The sequence below is a fragment of the Thamnophis sirtalis genome, unplaced genomic scaffold (assembly GCF_051295495.1).
Source record: "Thamnophis sirtalis isolate CommonGarterSnake01/CBP01778 unplaced genomic scaffold, rThaSir2_p1.2 scaffold_3, whole genome shotgun sequence".
Classification (NCBI taxonomy): domain Eukaryota; kingdom Metazoa; phylum Chordata; class Lepidosauria; order Squamata; family Natricidae; genus Thamnophis; species Thamnophis sirtalis.
Genome location: NW_028261383.1, coordinates 128,963,369 through 128,986,376, shown reverse-complemented (window position 1 = coordinate 128,986,376; position 23,008 = coordinate 128,963,369). Strand labels below are relative to the sequence as shown.

Sequence of the window (23,008 nt, the reverse complement as noted above, 5' to 3'; positions counted from 1 at the left end):
TCTTAAAGTTGAGAAACATTTCTGTAGAGAAGTAATGTTTAAGTTAATTACATCCTCTCTTCTACTATTGTAATTTTTTAAAACTACCACTAAGTGATACTGCTGTTCTTCAATGTTAACATGGGCATCAGGATATTGAATTTCTAACTTATTTTAATTTTATTGTTGCAGTTTATATGTTCATTCTTCAGTGGCTCAGTGGAGAAAATGTGTTCATGCAATTAAACTTAAAGATTCAATTCTCAGTATAGTGTAAGTAGTTACAAATTAATTTGCACTTCCGTAATTTAAAATTAATTCATGTGGAGTGAAAATTACTTTTAGAATATGCATTTTTGTTTAACTGCTTACATTTTTATTTTTAAGAAAATAAATATTGAGGTGGTAATAAGTGACAAAGAGGTGTGCTTTTGATCATGAATATATTAATAAAGATCAATCCTGGATATATTTAATTGTTGGAGAAGATGCCTATTCAAGAAATTTAAAAAAAAATCTCAGCCATATTTTCTGATATGATGATGTGAGAGATTAAATGTCTCCTCTATGCTGAGTGATCCTACACTGCACATAGACATTTTAGATTTATTTAAGTCTTCTTCCTGGTTGAGCAAATGTTCTATTGTAAAAACTATATAATTTCAGGATGAGACTGCACTCATATAAACACCTGTTTATATGCACCCTTTATGTACACAACAAGGTTGCTGGTGTTTAATTCATTGCCTTATCTTGTCCCTAAGATTTGCCCCTTCTATCAATATTAGTTTACTGCTACAGTTGCCCACCATTTATTTATTTATTTATTTATTTATTTATTTATTTATTTATTTATTTATTTATTTATTAAATATCTATGCCACTTATCTCACTAATACAGCAACTATGGCCAGCTTACAATATAATAAAAATTTTAAAAAGTGCTAAAAATCAATTAAAATTAGAATAAAAAGATTAAAAATTAAAACCCAAGATGATGAGCAGCCTGGGGGTGAAAATCATCTCTATCTTGTCAACTACTCCCAAAGTAACAGCCTCTTACTGGGATCTCAGGCTTAAGCACCAGATCCATGTTTTTAGGCCTTTCTGGGAGGCCAAGAGTATAAAATGTAGAACATGAAAACTTTCCTCCTTTTTAAATACTGGATCAAAGTTCTCATAAGTTTGACCAATAAACATATTTCAGAAACTGAAGGCCCTTTGAGTACATTTGACTCAGTATGTTAGCTAGTTGTTGATACGATTTTTATAGAGAGACGCCTTCCCCAATATTCATATGTCTTTTACAGATGGCATGCCTTATGGATTCCTACAGCATAGTATTTAAGGGAGAAGAAGCTTAACTGTATCTGAGTGTGTAAATGCAAGTTGAATAGAATCAATAAACAGTCTACTGCTGTTTACTGTAGTAAATATAACTTCGACACATTTCTTTTATTTAGACATGTAAAAGGAATAGTACTAGTTGCACTAGCTGATGGAACCTTAGCAATATTTCATAGAGGAGTTGGTAAGTGCTTTATTCCAATATATTAGACTATCATGTATTTTACACTATTAATCTGATTCTGAAAGATGTATGCATTAGAAACCTTGTGTATTTTCAGAGATGATCTGTTCACTTTGTAATTTGAAGTCCTATAACCAATAACGTTTTACTTCAGTACTTCATTCATTGCATATTTATTTACTTGAGAGACCGCCTGCTGCCAATTACCTCCCACAGACCCGTTAGATCGCACAGGGTCGGCCTCCTCCGGGCTCCGTCTACCAGCCAATGCCATCTGGCTACCACCCGGGGGAGGGCCTTCTCTGTTGCAGCTCCGGCCCTTTGGAATGAACTCCCCGCGGAGATTCGGACCCTCACCCCTCTCCAGGCCTTCCGGAAAGCCGTCAAAACCTGGCTGTGCCGGCAGGCCTGGGGTTGATGAGTTCCCCTCCCCTCTCGACTTGTATGGCTGTATGACTCTTGTGTATTTTAATTACGTGTATTGTGTTTGTATCCCCTTTCCCCTTTTGAGTTGTTCGCCGCCCTGAGTCCCTCCCGGAGAAGGGCGGCATACAAATAAATTTAATCTTAATCTTAATCTTAATTTATAAATACAGTCTATAAAGCAATTCAGTCATGGTGGCTCTCAGTGGTATATAAAAACAACAGTTATCAATGTCCCATGCAATAAAACACAAAACAAATGCAGTTTAAAAAATTATACTTGATATAATTTGCTGTGGACTTGCATTGGATTATTCAGTGCCCCAGGGAGAAGGCGGTTAGCCTGGAACAGCACTGGGAGAGAATGGGAGGCTGTCTTCATCTGCTGCTACTGCATCCCCCTTCCTCTCCCCTCGGCTTGGCCTCCCCTGTTGGTGCATTCTCCCCCCCACTGGGCCGTTGCCATTGCCATTGCAGGGCCTTTTGTTGGGTGGGACTAGACTCCTTTTGGAATGCGGCTTTTGGACCTTTTGGAGTATATCTTCATCTGCTCTTTTATCTACACTTTCATCTGCCACGGCCATTGTTGCCTGATGCCGCCTTGGACCTGCGGCCACAGATAGCGCCACTACTGGCCGAGCGGGGGTACTTACAGTACATAGAAGGCCCTCTGCTTGCCTTAACCATCTTGGACTTTTTTTGGACCTTCCCAGAACTATTCGCACTTTAAACCAATCAATTTTTATGCGCAATTTATAATTTCTTTCTTTTCTTTCACCTTTTTCTTCTGTCTTTGTATGGGTTATGCTTGAGGTACGCTTGAGATGGATGAATGTCCCACTTTTTTATGATCATATTGTTGTAATTTTGTGTTTTTAACTTCTTACGTGGGGACTGTTTGGGGGAGTGTATGAGTATGCGTGATTCGGAGGACCTGCCGGGAGTTGCGGGGGCCACGGGGGTGGTTGAGGGGACCAGAGACACGGGAGAGGGTCGGGGTATTGCGGTCGTAACAGGGAGGGGCAGATACGGCGGGGACTTTAGGGCAGGCCATTACCGGGGAAGGAGGGTTCGCTACATTACAGAGATCCCTCCTTCCGGCCCTAGGAGTCCCACTCCAAGACCAGATGGCGCAAGTAGTCAGGACCCTGGTCTCAGGCTGTTGTCGCTAAATGCCAGGTCTGTTGTACATAAAGCTCCTCTCGTCCGGGACTTAATTTTAGACGAGAGGGCAGACCTGGCATGTATTACTGAGACCTGGCTGGGCCCAGAGGGAGGAGTCCCCCTTGTAGAGCTGTGCCCAGAAGGATTTCAGGTGCTGCATCAGCCGAGAGCCCAGGGAAGGGGTGGGGGTGTGGCCGCTGTTATCCGAGAGTCGTTAGTTCCTCGTAGGGTCCCTGCTCCGGAGATTGTCGGGTGTGAGTCTTTGCTGTTAAAGTTGGACCTCAAGGGTCAAGTGGGTCTGCTGCTAACGTACCTGCCTCCCAACAGCGTTGCAGCAGCCCTCCCCTCGCTCCTCGAGTCGGTAGCCGAGCTGGCAATTGAGTTCCCTAGGTTGATGGTCCTGGGGGACTTTAATTTGCCGTCGCTCGGTGAAAACTCTGATGGGGCGCAGGAGTTCATGGCTTCCATGACAGCCATGGGCTTGACCCAAGTAATTCGGGGCCCAACCCATTCAGCGGGACACATGCTTGACCTCGTATTTCTCTCGGAGCAGTGGATTTGTGATCTTGGTCTGAGGGGGAGTGACATCATACCCCTGTCGTGGTCAGACCATTGCCTACTGAGGCTCGACTTCCGGAGGCCAAACCCCCACTGTAGGGAGGAGGAACCGATCAGGTGGTTCCGCCCCAGGCGTCTTATGGAGCCAGTAAGGTTCCAGACAGAGCTTGGGGTTATTCCTGACTCTTTCGCCCACAATCCGGTGGAGACTCTGGCTGCTGCGTGGCACTCGGCAGCGTCGGAGGCCCTCGACCGGATTGCGCCACTGCGGCTCCTCCGAGGCGGCGGATCCCGGAGACCCCCTTGGTTCACCGAGGAACTCCGGGAGATGAAGCGCCGGAGGAGATGCCTAGAGCACCGTTGGAGGTCCGATAAGTCCGAATCGAACCGGGCAATGGTAACCACCTGCACCAGGGAATACACCAGGGCACTTAGGGCAGCAAAAAGATCGCACATAGCCACCCTGGTAGCATCCGCTGAGTCCCGCCCAGCCGCCCTGTTTAGGATAACCCGCTCCCTATTGAACAAAAGGGAGGCGGGGGAACCCTTGCAGGGCAGAGCTGAAGAATATGCCCAATTCTTAGCGGACAAAATTGCTCGGTTTCGGTCGGACTTGGACTCCACCCCCGCAGTTCCAGCCGAGGCGCAGGGGGACCAAGTAGAACAGCTCTGGGTTGAGTTTCAAGACGTTACCCCCGGGGATGTGGACAAGGCCATGAGAGCTGTAAGTACTTCCACCTGCGTTCTGGATCCGTGTCCCTCATGGCTGGTTACTAACTGCAGTGAGGTGACACGAGGCTGGATCCAGGCGGTTGTGACCGCCTCCCTTCGGGAGGGGAACTTCCCCGCCGCACTGAAAGCGGCGGTGGTGAGACCCCTCCTGAAGAAACCATCCTTGGATCCAGCTGTTCTTAATAGCTATCGTCCAGTCTCCAACCTTCCCTTCCTGGGGAAGGTTGTTGAGAAGGTGGTGGCCTTCCAGCTCCAACGGTCCTTGGAGGAAGCAAACTACCTAGACCCCTTCCAGTCAGGCTTCAGGCCCGGTTACAGCACAGAAACCGCTTTGGTCGCATTGATGGATGATCTCTGGAGAGCCAGAGATGAAGGACGTTCCTCCATCCTGGTCCTCCTTGACCTCTCAGCGGCTTTCGATACCATCGACCATGGTATCCTTCTGCGACGACTGCGGGAGGTGGGAGTGGGAGGCACCGTGTTACGGTGGTTCTCCTCCTACCTCTCGGACAGGTCGCAGTCGGTGTTAGTGGGGGGGCAGAGATCGTCCCCTAGGCCCCTAAATTATGGGGTGCCTCAGGGTTCGGTCTTATCCCCCCTACTATTCAACATCTACATGAAACCGCTGGGAGAGATCATCCGCAGGCACGGGATTAGATACCATCAATATGCGGACGATACTCAATTGTATCTGTCCGCCCCGTGCCAAATCAATGAAGCGGTTGACGTGATGAGCCGGGGTCTTGAGGCCGTTATGGACTGGATGAGGGTGAACAAGCTTGTGCTCAACCCAGAAAAGACCGAGTGGCTATTGTGTTTCCCTCCCAAAGATTTGGCTATTATTCCACCACTCAGGCTGGGGGGTCAAATTTTATACCCCTCAGAGAGGGTTCGCAACTTGGGAGTCCTCCTGGATCCACAGCTGTCATTTGACCACCACTTAACGGCTGTGACCAGGGGGGCATTCGCCCAGGTTCGCCTGGTGCGCCAGTTGCGACCCTACCTGAATCGGGAGGCTCTCACAACAGTCACTCGGGCCCTTGTGACCTCTAGGCTGGAATACTGCAATGTGCTCTACATGGGGCTGCCCTTGAGGAGCATCCGGCGACTTCAGCTAGTGCAGAATGCAGCCGCGCGAGTGATTGCGGGTGCACCCCGATTCACCCGCATAACACCTATCCTCCGCGAGCTGCGCTGGCTACCTGTTGATCTCCGGATGCGCTTCAAGGTGCTATTAATCACCCATAAAGCCCTACATGGCAGTGGATCTGGATACTTGAGAGACCGCCTTCTGCCAATTACATCCCTACGACCGATAAGATCTCATAGATTAGGCCTCCTCCGTATTCCATCGGCCAGCCAGTGTCGGCTGGCAACTACAAGGAGGAGGGCCTTCTCAGCAGTAGCCCCGACCCTTTGGAACGAGCTCCCCGTGGAGATTCGTACCCTCTCCACCGTCCAGGCCTTCCGCATAGCCTTGAAGAACTGGCTCGCCCGTCAGGCCTGGGGATAGGATAGTTACCCGCCCGAATGATGAGTGTTTGTTGTTTGCTATTTTATTACATGTTTTGTCCTACTGTCTGTATTCCCCTTTCCCAGTTTTTGTGTGAGCCGCCCTGAGTCCCCTCAGGGAAAAGGGCGGCCTACAAATTCTAATAAAATTCTAAAATTCTAAAATAAAATATAACATTCTTGAAACTGGGAGTTCTATATAGCTCCAATCTCCAAAGTCTTCCAAATGAACAATATTTTTAAATGAGTCTCATGGCTTATGGAAAGCCATGAGAATAGGAGCTATCTTTAAAGTATATGTGTGTTGAGGTTTTTTTTTTGTGTGTGTGGGGGGGGATATAATATAGCTGTTGCCATCATCTCATTCACCAATTATGTGATTTTAAAATACAGTTGCATCTAAAAGTATTAAAATTAGAAGTATGTGAATATATAATACCTATTCATATATATTTTTGTAAATGAGTTTTTCTGACTTCCTTAACTGTTTCTTTCTTTATAGATGGACAATGGGATTTGACAAATTACCATCTCTTAGATCTTGGCCGGCCTCATCATTCAATCCGATGTATGACTGTTGTGCACGATAAAGTCTGGTGTGGGTACAGAAATAAAATCTATGTGGTTCAGCCGAAAGCAATGAAAATAGAGGCAAGTGAAAACATTTTTTTCCCCTCAGACTGGATTGATCTCTTTGCTACTTAATCAGAGAACCAGGAAAAACACTGTATAAACAGCCACTATATTGCTTGAAGCTAAGGGCCCCAATTAACCTCTTTACATATTTATGCAGCTTATTCAGTAAAGGTCCTTTAGCATGAAAAGTGTTCCTCCTTCAGTGTTTACACTGGCTTGTGTACTGTTTCAGGTATAGCAGAGATTCCTTCTCTATATTTGCTCCTTAACTCTTAGTACATCCCTTTCCATAGACCACATACCTTCAATTTTATTACTACTTGATATCCAGAAGCCTTCTCACTTAAAACAATTTTAAATAATGATTATTAAATAATAATCTCTCTGCTTGGAGAAGATTTTTAAATATTCCTTTTTGAAGCCCATCTCTGGATGTTTTGGCACAGTGCCTGATTTGTAATGGGACAAAACATAAACTTATGAAACAAAAAAAAAACAATTAACATTTCCTTATTTATACCTTGTTCCTTGATTCTTTTTTTCCTCCAATATCAAATGATAATTTTTTTCATTTAAAAAAAAGGAATAGGAATTTGGTTTTCTCTTCTACTTTTCAGTGTCTTCTACATTGATATATGTTGCCCATACTCACAACTGTAGGTCTGTCTTGAGGAGTAATAAACACAGAACAGTGATCCAGTAGTGATATTGAAACTGGAAATACATGTTCGATCCTGATTATGATCCTGCTGCTTTAAGGATAGCAAAGTTCCATTGCTCCTCCCTGTAACAGTCAGCTTTACCTGTTCTAAACCCTTTGATCTTATCATGATGAGAGGAAGAGAGGACACACCAAATTTCAAAGGTGCTTTTTCAAGAGACAACTGGACTTTCTTGTTTTTTTTTTGAAGACATTTTATTTCTCATCCAAGAAGCTTCTTCAGCTTTGACTGGATGATGGGGGAATGGAAGGATTATATTTCTTGCAAACAGCTGGTCCATTGCATTCTTTTTAGAGAGTGGTTGAGGCCACGGAGATTTATCTGTGTCCTCAGGTGAGTTGTTGAGACCACCTTCCATTCCTCACCATCTAGTCAGAGCAGAAGAAGTTTCTTGGATGAGGAATGAAACGTCTTCAAAGAAAAACAAGAAAATCCAGTTGCCGCTTGAAAAAGCATGTTTGGGACAACCATGACCTGGATGACTGAGAATCTCCATAGACGAGAGCACCAAATGAGAACTAACATAGAAAAGGGGAAGTTTAAAAGGAAATGAGTATATTCAGTATAGAGAAAATATCACTGAAGGCCAAACATATGGAACAAAATGAGACATTAGCATGAGCATTTTAAAAATAGCATTTTCAGAACTCACAAGATAGCACAATAGATACTAATCAAGGGATGAGAAGGCTTGCATTGAAAATCTTTTCACAATATAAAGAGAGGGAGAGAGGAAAAATGTATGTGTTCATGTGTTATTATTTAAGGAAGATTCTTAGACACTTGAGTGTATTTTAAAGGGAAAATAGGAGTGTGGAGAATTTTTTTTTGTTAAAAAGTATAACTGAGCCATAATTTTCTTTTAGAAATCATTTGATGCACATCCAAGGAAGGAGAGCCAAGTGAGACAGCTGGCATGGGTGGGAGATGGAGTGTGGGTATCCATTCGTTTAGATTCAACCCTCCGGCTTTACCATGCACACACTTACCAGCACCTACAAGATGTTGACATTGAGCCTTATGTAAGCAAAATGCTAGGTAAGTCCCATGCCTTGGAGGAGAGGTTGTTGTTGTTTTGGATGAAGTAAATTCCTTGGGTAGATAATATTTTAAGTGTTTTAAAAAGTATCCTCCAAATTATGGATACATGTTTCAATATAGAAAGAATACTAGGCGGGACACTGACAATAGCATCACCTTGCAAGAAGTAAAAGAAAACTTTATCTTTTTGAGATGAAGAAATCTCTAATTAAAAAAAAATAGAGAAAAGGGAAACTTGGACATTTACCTTGGAAAAGGAAAAATATATAATTTTATTTGAAAACAAACTATACACTGTACATACATTTTATACTTCTATGTAAAGAAGTTTACAATGAATTCAAGAAAAAGGTTTCTTACTATGGTATATATTTGTTTTCAGGTATATGCATACAGGTGCAGGTGTGCACATGCACAGCAGATACTATGTAATATACTGTAATCCCAGCAACTGCAACATCTGTACCATTTACTCTAGAACCATGATGGTGAACCTATGGCACGCCTGCCACAGGTGGCATGTAGAGCCCTCTCTGCTGGCAATCGAGCTGTCGGCCAGCTCAGCTCCACGGCACATGCGCGCACACCTCCCACTGGCCAACTGATTTTTGGGGCTCTGCTGCGCATGTGAAAGATGCGTGGGGCGGTCTTGCGTGCATGCATGGGGTTGCACACGCATATGCAGGGCGGGGTGCGGGTGTGCGCCCTCCTCCCCCGGGCACCCCATTTTTGGTTTCAGGAGGCTTCAGGGAGGCCTGCCAAAACGGGCTGCCGGGGGGGGGTGTCACGTGCATGCGCAGGGTGGTGGGGCTCATTGCAATATCAATGTGGGCACACACGTGCATGCTGTTGCGTGTGTGATTTCGGCACCCCTGGACAAAAAGGTTATCCATCACTGCTCTAGAATATTCAGCTACAGTACTGATAACTCTTATATTCTGAATCAGCATAGTCCTTCCAGATCAGAAACAGGGCAGGTTGGGAAAGGTTGAACTATGTAACTACATTTGAGCTTGCCATATTTGATTTCTTGCTGCCCTTCGTGCTGTTCCCTGAAAGATATTCTGCAGGATCAGTGAGTCCATGAACAGCATTGATGGTGGTGGTGGTGGTGCTAGGACTGGCAGGTTGAAGAAGAAAAAAAAAGTCAGTAGAAGATTGTATCGGATCTCTGTCTCCTTTGTGAATGCAATTCTTCTGTTTTCAAAATAGCAACTGAGAAACTGGTTTTAGACTCTACAGGGTTTTTTGATTTCTTTGTTATTTAAAGAGTTTTCAAAGCTGGTTTTCTTGTTGTTGCTTACAAAACAAGAAGCTAGATGTAAACATTTCATAGATCTCTGAAGATTTTTTTTGATGTTTTAATGAATGCTGCATGCTTCTTTCAGGTACAGGAAAACTGGGGTTTTCATTTGTGAGAATCACAGCTCTGATGGTATCTTGCAATCGTTTGTGGGTTGGGACAGGAAATGGAGTCATCATCTCAATACCATTAACAGAAAGTAAGTTTATAAGAATGAGCAGGGTACCCAAGATTGCCAGCAATTTTAAACCAAGTGTGAAATATAGGACCAATATTCAGCGTTTTTCCAATGATGTGTAATCTATTTTATAAGCTCTCAGGATCTTCAGATTGCATCATCACGTAAACTGTAAAAAAATCGATCAGTCAGTCAATTGGGACTGTACAGAGATTTTTCAGTTTCTTCTCTGCCAGGCAACTTAACTTACTAAAACTAAATCTTGGTAAGGACTTAATGTTGGGACAGAAATTCATGCAGTTTTAGAACACAAGACAGTTGAACTGAGAGGAAAAAAACTATGAAAGCTGACTGGCAGATGTTGGGCCAGTGACTCTCTCTCGCAGCCCAACCCACCTCCCAGGGTTATGTGTGCGGAAAATTGGAGGAAGAAGGAATATTACTATGTTCACTGTCTTGAGACACTTATAAAGTAATAAAGATGTGGCAAAAATCAAATACATAAGAATTTTGCTTGTGGGAGTGTAAGGTCTGGCAACTGGAATTTTCTGCATGTTAATAGTGCTGAAATGTGGCCTTGTTCTGGGTAAAATATGTGTAGGAGGACCTCAGTTCTTCTCTGTTGATTTGATAATTAAGAGCCACGATCTTCAATTCAGAAAGAATAGATATTAAAATTGCCTTAAGAGATAGCATGAGACCAAATATGTTAAGATTAAATGCATTAAAGGAGTTTTTTTTTAAAAAAAATACAAATAAATGGTTATAAGGAACACTTATTTAACAACTTTGTTGCAGTTCGATTTCTTTTCACAACCTCTCTTCTCTAGCCCACTACTTTAATATTCACTTTGTTTCCTTCTCTTCTTTTTAGTTGGATAGACTTTGCAGCTGTCTCTTTCCCTGTTGCTCTTCCAACCCCATAATGCAGCTGGAAAAAATAGGGGGGTGGGATAGCTTTTGTTCTGAGCAACACTTTAATTTTAATGAATTCTATATTTTTATTTACTTTTTTGTGTGGAATGCATGAATGGTGTACATATAGTTATGAAATTCTATTTTATTTAAATTGTTAGTTTTCTGCAATTGCATTGAAAGCCCATAGTCTTTTCATCCAAATTCTTCTGTTTAGGGTTTCCACATTGGGAATCAACCAGATTTATTAATACTGATATCAAATAGAAGTTTTTTCTATATTACTGTCTGCAATTTAGAGAGAGAGGTGAAAGATCATTATAGAGCATTGCTATATAGTAAATATTCCTTTTAAAGAAATTTAATAATGAACCTTTTTCATATTAATTGCTTGAGTACCATATGCATTTGTTTTCCATGCTATACCATTCATTGATCATTCATTAAATGTCTGGTTTGGCTTATGTGTCTTCAATAAACAGAAATACTTCAAATAATGCATATATTTAAACAGTGAAAATTATTTTTCAAATTCAACAAAAATAAATAAGGAAAGAAATTATTCCTATTGGGGCTTGCATGCCCTCCTTTATTACGCTCTCTAGAAATGGCTTGTAATCTGGAAAAAAAGCAACTCTTCACCGCCAGTTTTCCATAAGGCACAAATTTTTAGTATCCTCCTTTAAGAGGTACTATGAAAGCGTTGTTGGAACAGCATATAACTAGGTAAGTATTTATATCCAAAAAGCTATCTTTTCGCTGCTGGTTTAACAAGCTGGATACTCTGGATTCTGCTTGACCAACAGGCAAATTAACATTTGACAGATAGTGCTCACTATCTGGGTGTGTGTCCCCCCCAAGAAATGGATAGGTTTTTTTATTCTTGAGGTGTGGGGAGGGGGCCATGCACAGTGTTTCTTAACTAAGAGGTACATTTGGCTTTTGATGGTGGTTCTGTCCAGACCATTAGTAGCTGGGACTAAAATAAAAAGGCCATCTAATTTACTTTTGATTACATTTGAAATTTTAAAAAAAAACCGAATCATCATATTCTCTAGTCATGTACCTAATACTTCCCCTTTTCTGACATATTAACACACACTATTTAGTGACATTTTTTGATAGTCTTGGGGCCATGCCCAAAATTTTGGAGGGTTAGAGACTGAATTTGTGGCCCCTCTCTCTATCTTACCATGTGTTTAAAAAGAAAGAGGGAAAGGGGAATGACAGTATAACAGTAGGTAGCCAGTAGCTGTAGCAATAAAGCAAGGGTAATATTAATATTTTGCTATTTGTTTTGCCCATATTCTTCCCTACAAAGAAACGGTGTGTTTGTTCTAGTAACCTTACTGTGCCTTTGCTAGTAGGAGCTCACCCATGAAGCTCTTTTCAAACAGCAGAACACAAATTGTGGGTTCTGAATAATCCTTCTCCTTTGCTGTCGCACCTACCCATTTTCCCCTCTCCTCCTTTCTTACTTTAGCTGTAATCCTCCACCAGGGACGTTTACTGGGGCTGAGGGGTAAGTGCTGATCCTGAACCTACCCTGTATTCTCAGGCTTCTCTAATAGCCCGTTGAAGGCTGTTCCCACGTCTCTAAAATTCACCCCCCTCCCTGTTCCTAAGCTGTATTTCCACTTGGAGTTACCTGCATTGCAGTATTTTATGTTTGCTGAATGACCACCAATCCTACTCAACAGTTTAGTGGCCTCATATTTTGTTGCAGCTGAACTTTTCATGCTGGCTTCTTGTTTTTCTTCCAGTATCATTTGTGACACCATAACATTGTACCTGTCATTAATCCACACCATTTTTCTTTGGTTGCATATCACATTTCTTTCTTTCTTTCTTCTAGCACTCTTCAAAATGGAGATAGTTCTGTCTGTCTAGCATGAAAAAAGGGCAAAAATTGTAAGTTAAAAAAATTGGCAGAGGAACATAGTATTTGAAAAATGAATCGGCCAACAACATTCTTCTTTTCTCTTCCTCATCCCTATAATTGTACTGTTGACTTTAAGAAATCCAAGATTCGTAACTTACAAGGAAGGCTTCTTTTTAAAAGAAGCTGTGTTTATTCGCAGAAAGATAGTAGAGTAAATGTATTTAAACTACTCTGATATTTGCTACAACAAATTAGCATGGTTGCCCTAAGAATTCCTCTTCTAAAATTAAAAAAAACCCCTTTGGTTAATATTTTGAATATTTCTGTTTTACACATAGTTGTTTTAGGGAGTTTGAAATAACCTATTCAACATTGTTCATCCTGAACATAGACCTTTGAAATAGCAAAATGTGTGGTTATGCTCGACTAGCAAGCTTCTCCATTTTTTTTTCTGGAGGTACTTCCAACAACTAAGCATGCTATCTTTTATTTCTTTCTAGCTTTGCCTTGAATTGGCATTTTGTTGCCCTTTTATTTTATTTACCTGAGTTTGCTTTAGCTTCTAGATTGGATATCACAAGGTTCCTTAATTTATTTTTTACAACTTGCCCTTTCACTGGAAAATGTTTTATTTCTCTCGTTGTAGCTAACAAAGCAGCAGCAAGCTCTGGCAACCGTCCTGGCAATGTAATACGTGTGTATGGAGATGAAAACAGTGACAAAGTGACCCCTGGAACCTTTATTCCTTATTGTTCAATGGCACATGCACAACTTTGTTTCCATGGGCATCGTGATGCTGTTAAGTTTTTTGTTGCAGTACCTGGTAAGCTTTGTGTAGAATTGTATCCTTTAGCCTTTCATTTAAATAGGTGACTTGGTTTCTTCTCCATCATAAAGTACTTTTACAGTCCATCCATTGAGGAGAAATTGTTGTACATTAGTGTTCTCAAGGTTTCAGAAGAGGAATTTCTTTATAAAAGCACAGTTTTTTTCTTGGTTCATCCAGAGAAAATATTTACTTCTGATCTTTGACGTTGCTTCAGATAAGATGTTGAAACCAGCAATGATTGCATATTCATAAAGCTTCAGCAAATTGCTTGTTATAGGAGAAGATACAGATGGGAGAATAGTTTGAGACAGCAGCCATGTAGTTAGGGGAAAGCCACACGATACTCAAGTATAAACTGGGTGTCTTTTATGTTTTTGGGAAGGTTTTTCTATAGGATTTTCAAGAATTTATGGAGGGAAAGCACTTGCAAGTGTAGACCCCCTCCCCCCACTTATACTTCCACATAAGGAAGGGTCCTTTCCTCCCACAGTTGTCATGGCACATGACAAATTGCCTCAAACTTCATTAGAATAACCAGAGAACTCATTATGGTATCAGAAAAAGAATGGATTTGCATGTATCTGTCTTGAAGATACTGCACCTATTCAATTATAAGCATAAGTAGTATCATCAGTGATCAAAACCAACAAGATGAGGCACCATGTAGGAGAAAGTAAGAACAGTAATAGGAGGAAGTAAGAACAATAGTGGCAGGGTAGGAAATTGTCACAAAATTATAAACGAAGTAAGAGACTTTAAATGTGAATTAAATTTTATCCTGATGCTTAGGCTGTGTTTGTGTATCATCCTAGTCAGTGCTTTAACTTTGGTTTGCTGAGTTAATAATTTTTGGGGGGTTAGCAAGGAATATTGTATTGTAAATTAACCATCTGGATTCACACAATACACTAAGCTGGTAGTATTATGTGAACCAGTCTTAGAGTAACAGCATATGGAAATTCTTGAACATTGGAAAGTATGTGATCATTATGAGACAGAATATTTAACACAGAAACTTTGAATCATTGGAAAGACCATCAAGGAAAGGATTACTAGAATGTAGGTAAAAGGTTTTTAAAACATTGACAAGATTTTCAGTTTATGTTTTTATTCACTTACAAGAGGCAATTGACTCAATACAAAGAAAGTGTTTTGCTACTGCTGCAATATTTGGATTATCAAACTGCTATTACTGTTACCACATGTGTTAGGATAACCTTAAGATACTTGCTCATGCATGTTGCTGAATCTTCTTTTTTACATCATTGCCACGGTTTTACGTTCTTAGACTTGGGCTAGTGTAGTAAGAAATATGTTTAATTGCAATAAGCATAAATCACAAACAGTGTTGTAGCAGCCCAAAAGCTGATATTCACAGCATTACTTCCATTTCATTAAATCTAATCCAGATAGTTTATAATACTCTGGCAGAGATACCATGCCTATCTTATCAGGATGAGAGCTAATACAAGGATGATAGCCTGCTTGCTTTCTTCCTTTCGTGGTGGTTAACTGTACAATCTTAAAGGAAGTTTTTAAAGTAACACTTCCATAGTGCAGTGTTAGAGATGGCTAAGAACACCAATCAAACAGCCACAGAAATTTATAATAGGATCATCTAGTAGTCTCCAAAGCTCTCTAACATAATTTTAAGTTTTAGAAACTTGCAGAAGATCAGCAATGCAGGGATCAGTTAAATCTCCAAGGGGAGACAACTCCATAATAAAGGGCTGGGATAGTGAATCTATGGCACGAGTGGCACAGGTGGCACACGGAGCCATTTGTCAGGGCACGTGAGGCATTGCCCTGTCAGTTGGCCATTCATATGTGCTTTGGCCAGCTGATGTCAGCCTTTTTTTGAGGCCATTTTTCACCCTCCCCAGGCTCCCAAGGCTTTATAGAAGCCTAGGCAGGGTGAAAACAGCCTCCCCCTGCCCCCCTGCAGGCCCTCCGGAGGCTTCAGGGAACCTCTTGAAGCCTCCGTAGGGCTAAAATCGGCCCTACGAGCAAACCGGAAGTCCTTTCCTGAACTTCCGGTTTGCCTGTAGGGGCGTTTTTTTGCACTCGTAGGGCCGATTTTAGCCCTCAGGAGGCTTCCCTGAAGGCTCTAGAGGACTAAAACCAGCCCTACAGACAAACCGAAGTACGTTCCTGAACTTCTGGTTTGCCCGTAGGGCTGTTTTTTTGCTCTCCGGAGGCTTCAGGGAAGCTCTTGAAGCCTCCGGAGGGCCTCCGGGGGAGGGAAGCATGCAAAAAATGGAGGGAGTGCTGATCATGCGTGCTGGGGTCGCGCATTGCATTATGGGTGTGGCACGCCTGCACATGCCCCCCTGCGCTCCCCCCGCTTTTGGCATGTGAGGCAAAAAAGGTTTGCCATCATTGATATAGGGCATCCATGTGAGGAAGTGTAGCTGGGATTCTGTGGTTTGGAAAAGCAGCTGCCACTGCCAGATAGAAATCCTCCCCACTCCCACTTCCCCGAGGTTCAGCGCAGCTTGTGCTTTTCCCCAAACGGCCAGAAATTGAAGATGCAAGGGAAGCCTCATCCCACCCAAGCCCTTAGTTTACAAATGCAAACGCTAAGAGAGACTGTATGGTGTGTAGGAGAAAAGGAGATAAGAAGACAGCAAGCAGATGGGGAAGTGGGAGGTGACATTTGGAGGTTGACAACTGTTAATAGGCAGCCAGCTAGCAGGACATAACCTGTGATGAGCAGTATATGTACAGATCTGCTGTGTTGTGATGTGTCCAGTCCTTGGTCAGCAAAACAAAAACAAAAACAAAACAAAAACCCTCACATACCATCATAGACTGAACAATGTCTAATAGTTCAGTTGGTTTGCCTTGTAAAAGTGAAAAGCTGATAGCAGCTTGTCTTGGAATCTATGGATTTGAGTGGGTCAAATCTAGTTGGAAAATATTCTTTTAGTCATATTTCATAACCATTTTGTATTTGCCTTGCTATTTGAAATGGAGAAACACTTTGGGCTTTGGAGTATATGAAGGCCACGGCAGCCAATTTCCACAAATAAGACATATATTTTCTCTGATACCTCACTCCCCCAACTCTCTTTACACTCAGGTGTGTTCTGAAGTATTCTCCAACCTTCAAGCACAAATTTGAGGCCCCTCAGCAGCGGGAATTTAATCTAATTCCCAGAACAGGGCATTTTTATAGTTGATGGAAAGAGTTGAGTACAGCTCTCATAGTTAATATGCACTGTTCTTAAAATAGATAATCTATTCCTCCAAAATGGCCCTAAATTTTCTTTCCAGCTACAAAAGCCAAGTAGCTTTGGAAAGTGAAATGAAGAAGTCATTCCTTTTTCTGCTTTTGATATTGTGAGGAGTTTTGGGGGAAGTACATTAAGGCTCTCTTTTGAAAAGATCCATGTAATCAACTGGGCATTGCCAATTTGCTGTTACAATAAAGTAACACCAATACTTTGTCCACTTCTAGGTCAGGTGATTTGTCCTGAAGTGGATGGAAGCTCAGAATTATCTGGTGAAAGAACTACCGTCTCTGCACAGGAACCCAATAGCCAGACTCCTTTAAAATCAATACTGGTGATAAGTGGAGGAGAAGGATACATTGACTTCAGGATGGGTAAGAACTTCAACTTTCAAAAAGAAAATTATTATTATTATTATTATTATTATTATTATTATTATTATTATTATTATTGTTGTTGTTGTTGTTGTTGTTGTTGTTATTTAAAATATTATTACATTCTGGTAATCTAATCCAATAATTACATAAAATATCAAATATACAAATATTTTTCATTTTTAATGGGCACCTTAGAACATTCCCATTAAAATAATGCTCAATAAGGTAGCATTTGAATTAGGTGTGAGGGTGTCTTAATTTGAGGGTTTTTTAAAAAAAAATGCAACTTTCTTTGTACGGACAGAAAATTAAATATGTATCTTGAACCTTATAGGCAGGCCAGATTTTTAAAAATGTTTTCTTTTTAGAAGCAGAACAATCTGTTCCTGTCAGGTAATAATGCCACTAAAAGCAGGGAAATATAATTATTCCCCATAGTTTGACTGTGTTTCAAATTGTAATTAGCTTTTTAGGGTCATAAAACTCAGGGGATCATTGAAATCTGATCTAGCCTCACTAATATAGATACACTTTCCCTTATGCAAAATCCTATTAAATTATTCTGTTTTTTACTAAAGTGTGATAGTAATGAAAACTATATATTGGGTGTGTTCAGTAAAATGAAAGCTCTGTCATTTAGTAAAGTGACTGTTAAGTGAGATTCCCATATGACTACTTACCATATTTTTCGGACTATAAGACGCACCGGTGTATAAGACATATCAAGATTTTGAAGAGGTAAGTAAGAAAAAAAAGTTTTCACCAAAACGGGGGCATTTTCCCTTCCCCCAGCCCTGTTGAAGCCTACAGAGTGCTTCTGGGGGGTGGGGAAAGTCAAAAACACTCCTGTTTTGGTGAAAAACAGCCTGGTTTTTGCCCATTTTTCACAAAAATGGGATGCAGGGGTGGGGTTTCGAAAGGCCAAAAATGGCTGTATTCAGTGTATAAGATGCACCAACATTTCCACGCTCTTTTAGGGGAGAAAAAGGTATGTCTTATACTCAGAAAAATATGGTACCTCAATGACTAATTTTGGCTGTTGGTTGCAGTTGTTAAGCAACTGTCATTAAGCAGATGGAGTGAAAGGGCTCCCTTCTTTGTGTGGAAGGAAATCTATGGGCTGGAGAAACAAGGAGGGATTGAGAAGGCTCTTCAGCCCAGCACAGGAGTTCCTCTCCCTCCTACGTGCAAGGAGCGGAGGAGAAATCCTTTGTCAGGCAACAGCTTGCAACTTTCTCCATTGACTATGCAGGGAAGCTGGCAGAGAAGATTGCAAATGGCAATCACATGATCACAAGGCACTTAGCAACTGTTCCTAAGTGCAAACAGATTGCCCAAGATCTTGATCACAGGACTTGGAGGGGTGTTTTATGACAGCTGGAAGTATTTTATAGATTGCAAAGCATTCTTTCTGAGCTGTCATAATTTTGAACAGTATTAAACAGTCAGTTGTAAGTTGAGTACTACCTGTACTTTCTCACCACCTTTCCATAATTCTGTTTAATGGCAAGATGAGAACCTGGGGACCTCCAGATACTACTCAGCTGCATTTCCCAGGAGCTCAGTCAGGTTGGCCAATGGTGAGGAAACCTGGGATAGTAGCAACAACACATGGGCCACTCCTACATTATGACAAAAATATTCCCAGTTATTCAAGTTTGTAGTTACTCAGAAATTGGACCTTTCCTCTTCCTACTTTATACATGCATTGTATTGATTAGAATTGTTTGTATCTTAACTGTTCACTTTCTTCAGAACGTTTGCATGGATAAATGCCAAGATACTTCCTGGAAAGTATTCATTTTAATTAAAGGGAAATTTCTGATGTTATTTTACAGTTGACCTTGTTTCTATTCTTTAGCTATATATTATTATACAAAAGGAAAAGGCCAGGAAGCAATTTCTTCTTAAAGTTATAATTCAATATCTTTTGAAAATTTTAGCATTTTCTAGAATGAGGGGTAGTTATCTCCCCTTCATCTCAAACTGATAATAAAATGTGACAGCTTTGGGGGAATGGGTGGGCGGCAGGGAGTATAATTCTTTCTAATCCACTTATATATTATGAACATAAATATTCTTGCTTTCAGGTGATGAAGTTGGTGAATCTGAACTTCTTGGAGAAGCATTACCGATTGAGCCTTCCGTTGCCAAAGCTGAGAGGAGCCACCTGATAGTGTGGCAGGTTATGTGTGGCAGTGAATAAGCTCCAGAGGAAAATGGCTTGAGACTGCAAAAGCTTTTGCATGTCTTCAGTTTTGTTTTGTTTCTGTGGAACCCGTTTCATTGCAGATGATTTGAACGTTTCTTTGTCATTTGACTTTATATCATAAACCTCTCAAACCTTAACACAGGAACCAGCTCACGCTGTTTTACTGCATCAGTGTTACAAAGCGAGAATAAATTGGTCTTCCCAAGCAGATAAATGCCATATTTTGTCTCCTGAATGCACCTTATAGGCCCCCATTGCAATCTGTAACACAACTCTCCCCCTTACTTTCTACAATGAATTTACGTTTATATTTTGAACCATTTTAAATTCATTTGCATAAGAGTAAAATAGCAAATTAATATTCTGGGTAGTATTTCAAAAGCGTAAGATGTATGTAATATATGGGATTTGCTGAACACCTCAAATTATGATTATGATAAGTTAGAAGACTTTTGCTTTTTCATTTCTGAATCCTACCAATTTTGTGGACCTTTGTTTATATTGAGATTCTTGAGCTAAAACTTTACCAGACATTTAGTTGCGGAAGGTTTTTTTAAAGTTGCTAATCACACCAAAAATCACTACAGCTATCCTGAATAAATTTAAAATGTGGTGTTTTAAGGGGGGGGGGGATACTTTTCCCTGTTTCCTTATTTAACGTAGCTTGGAAGCATCCAGTTTAATCTCAAAAGGGCATTCTTATATCAAAGCATCTTCCTTAAATATGTCTTGAGCAGAAGATAGGTACCTTTGTGTGCTCCTATTTATTGGATCCTGGGGATTCCAGCTCTTGCCATGGGATATAGAAGGGCTTGTAAGTAGTGAGCAAGCTAGCAGTAATAATGAATAACCTCAAATAAGTTTAAATTATATTACGTTTCAATCCATATTATCAGCCTACAAATGCCATTCAAAAGAAAGGTCTATACAGTATGTTGCGTGGTGCACTTAATAAAGTGGTGTATTCACTCATTTTAATGAATGAACACCTGTGTATAAAATCTGAGTGACCCATCTGTAAATCTGAGGAATTGGAAAGATACTATCATGCAACTTATTCTATCGTTTCACATTTAAAGTTTTGGACTGAGTATACTCATTTGCTATCCAACGGATGGCAAAGGTAAATTAAATGCTATCGTTTTAATCACTCAGAGGATAAACAGGTTCTCAATGTTTTCCTTGTTATAAAATAGGAGTGAACACACTAACATTCAGCTCATGTTCATTAAGAGATTCTAGCTCTTCCAGTTAGATGGGAGTTGCTATTATCTACGTGACAAAAGGGAAGAATTTCTAAATTTGAAATGCCAACATTTACAACCAGAAATTGTCATGGAAAACTGCCTAAAACTTTTTATGCAATAGGAGCAGTTTGTCATCTCTCAAGGAAACATGTATTCAATACACACACACACACACACACACACACAGCCCTACACCTTTTTAAAATCACATTAAACTGAGGTCTATTGTGTAAATATTTATTTAGGCAGCTTTTTAATAAAAGAAACTATAATCTTATCTGATGAAAAGTTAATACATTTCCCTTCAGATGTATTGATTATAGTTTTATATGTATAAATACTTTTTAAGCACCCTATTTTGTACACAATGAATGCATCTTGGTAGGTATGTATTTTAACCACAAAATGTGTGGCTAAAAATAACTGAGAATTGTTGAATGTTTAATACCTTTATATTTTGCCCTCTGATATGCCCAATGTGATCTGATCACAACAGACTTAAAAATTTCAATTGCTGAACTGAGTTTAAGAATTTAATAAAAGAAACACTGATGGAAAACCTGTAAGAAGAATTAAGAGGATATGGATTTTTCCCCCTCAGAAATTGCCTCTGCTACACTCATGTAATCCATACCAGACTCACATTTCTGTTGCATCTTTTGGACTTTTCCATCTTAGGAAAATTTAATAGTCAATTTGGGAAAGATGTTCAGGTGAGTTGGCGAAAGCTTCACCATAAGTGCCTCTAAGGCACCCAGGAGCTTTTGCCAAAAGAAGACAGATTCTTAAGTATTTGTCCTGTCCTCAGAGCAGTAGAAACCATTCATGCAGTTCATAATTCTAGACGTCCAAAAGACAGCCAGTTCCATTAACTTTGTTACCCGTTGCCTTTCAAGGGATCTTACTTGGAGGAGAGTTTTTGGAAATGTCCTCCTGGCTTTTCATGAGTGGTGAAATAGTTTTTGGAAAAAGGAATGAAATGCACATATATTGGTTTTGAATTCTGTTAAACATTTTCATTTCAAAACCATTGGTGAGCTGTTTCTTGCTCAGACCAAAATGCATCTGGCTGATAATGTTTTATGACGTTCCAGATGGTAAATTGCCATTCTGTCCTCATTTGGGCAACAGTCATTCACAGCAGAAAAGACAGGAGTCCACCAGAGAGATCAACACTTGTATTAGTGCAAGTAGGGAAAGAGCACCATTTTCAACCTCCATTTTAAAATTTATTCCCTGTCCTAAAGAATTGCAGTTTTAAAAGATGGATGTAGAAGATCCCTTTCACTTATACTTATACACTCCCTATTCCAGCACACTCTGTAGATGATAAAAATTTGCTAAAGTTCAAGCACCCAAATGAATGCCTAACAAATCTGTTTTGAGAGTGACATATGTTTAATGTAATTATAGTTCTAAAATCAGAAGTAGGAATGAATCTCTTGATAGTTAACAGCTTTGTTAATAGTTTGAGAGAGCATTTCAAGCACAAAAAAAAATGCAGCACATGATTTGTTTGGGTAAATGTGTTTTGCATGGTAAAAGATAATAAGTTTATGTATTCTGCCATTTAGTTCATTTCTTGCAAGGTCTTCCTGCATTGGATCAGTTAGAGCTGGCAGAGTGTAGACACTTTATCATAGGCTGCCTTAGTAACTAAAATGTTTTATAATCTTCTAATATGCTAACTGTTCTAAAGAACATGGCGTTCTGAAAATAATGTTTAATTAAGTATTTATTTCCATGTGAGTATTATGAAAGCTACCAAAGGACTGAAACTGACTTGGCACGCTTACAGTTTGACCCTGTGCATAAAGGATTTTGTAAAGATCCCAAGTTTGTAAAAAAAAAAAACGACAGACTGAAAAACACACTTCTTTGTGGATGCTAACTTTATTTTCTTAACAGGGTTATGCCATATTGTAACAACCTTTGTTTTGCACTTCAAAACATTGAACGCTAAATACTTCTCTCTAACAATGTCATTTCTACACACTTCTCTATCTTTTAAACATGTTTTAAAACATTTTATGGTCATTAACTTTTTGAAAATGTTGTCTAGACACTTTATGCTGAATTTTACTTTCCTCTGTAACCTTGAGATCAATACTGCAGCATTAAACTTGCTGTCTGTTTAAACTTGAGGCTTCTTTTCTGTGAGCTGATAAGCTCATATAGCAGTGAAATTATTTCAGTATTTATTATTGAATCCATGGGGGTTCAGAATGTAACTTTGTACATGAAATATATAAATATGTATATGAAAAACATTCTTGTTTTGGTGTATTTCTTATATCTGGTCAGCAGCAATTATAATTTATATGTAATTTGTACATGGGATAAATAACTTTAAAAAAAATAAAATAATACATGTCATGTATTAAAGAACATAGATTTTCTGAGGCTGTAGAAACTTCTTCACAACTCCCAAATTTATCTAAATCAAATATGAAACAGTGAAATTATCCTAATTTTAATGTTGAAAAAAGGAAAAAATAAACATGCTATCATGTTGGAAGGAATAGGGTGGGAAA

The 23,008-nt window shown here is 40.1% G+C and overlaps 1 protein-coding gene across 6 annotated transcripts in view; it reads left to right on the top strand.

The window, feature by feature from the left end:
* Window positions 1-22,742, top strand: part of SPAG9 (sperm associated antigen 9) — a 107,310-nt gene extending 84,568 nt beyond the window's left edge. For 3 of the 6 annotated variants that reach the window (XM_087710038.1, XM_087710036.1, XM_087710039.1), the window contains 9 exons: window positions 172-252; window positions 1,443-1,510; window positions 6,402-6,550; window positions 8,124-8,295; window positions 9,687-9,800; window positions 12,178-12,216; window positions 13,223-13,399; window positions 16,866-17,012; window positions 19,106-22,742. In XM_087710038.1, coding sequence (XP_087566164.1) covers window positions 172-252; window positions 1,443-1,510; window positions 6,402-6,550; window positions 8,124-8,295; window positions 9,687-9,800; window positions 12,178-12,216; window positions 13,223-13,399; window positions 16,866-17,012; window positions 19,106-19,221 — 1,063 coding nt within the window. In that variant the 3' untranslated portion in view covers window positions 19,222-22,742. Of the gene's footprint in view, window positions 1-171; window positions 253-1,442; window positions 1,511-6,401; window positions 6,551-8,123; window positions 8,296-9,686; window positions 9,801-12,177; window positions 12,217-12,549; window positions 12,606-13,222; window positions 13,400-16,865; window positions 17,013-19,105 lie in introns of those variants that run through there. The other 3 variants (XM_087710037.1, XM_087710041.1, XM_087710040.1) reach the window with 2 other exon arrangements.
* Window positions 22,743-23,008: the final 266 nt, after the last annotated feature.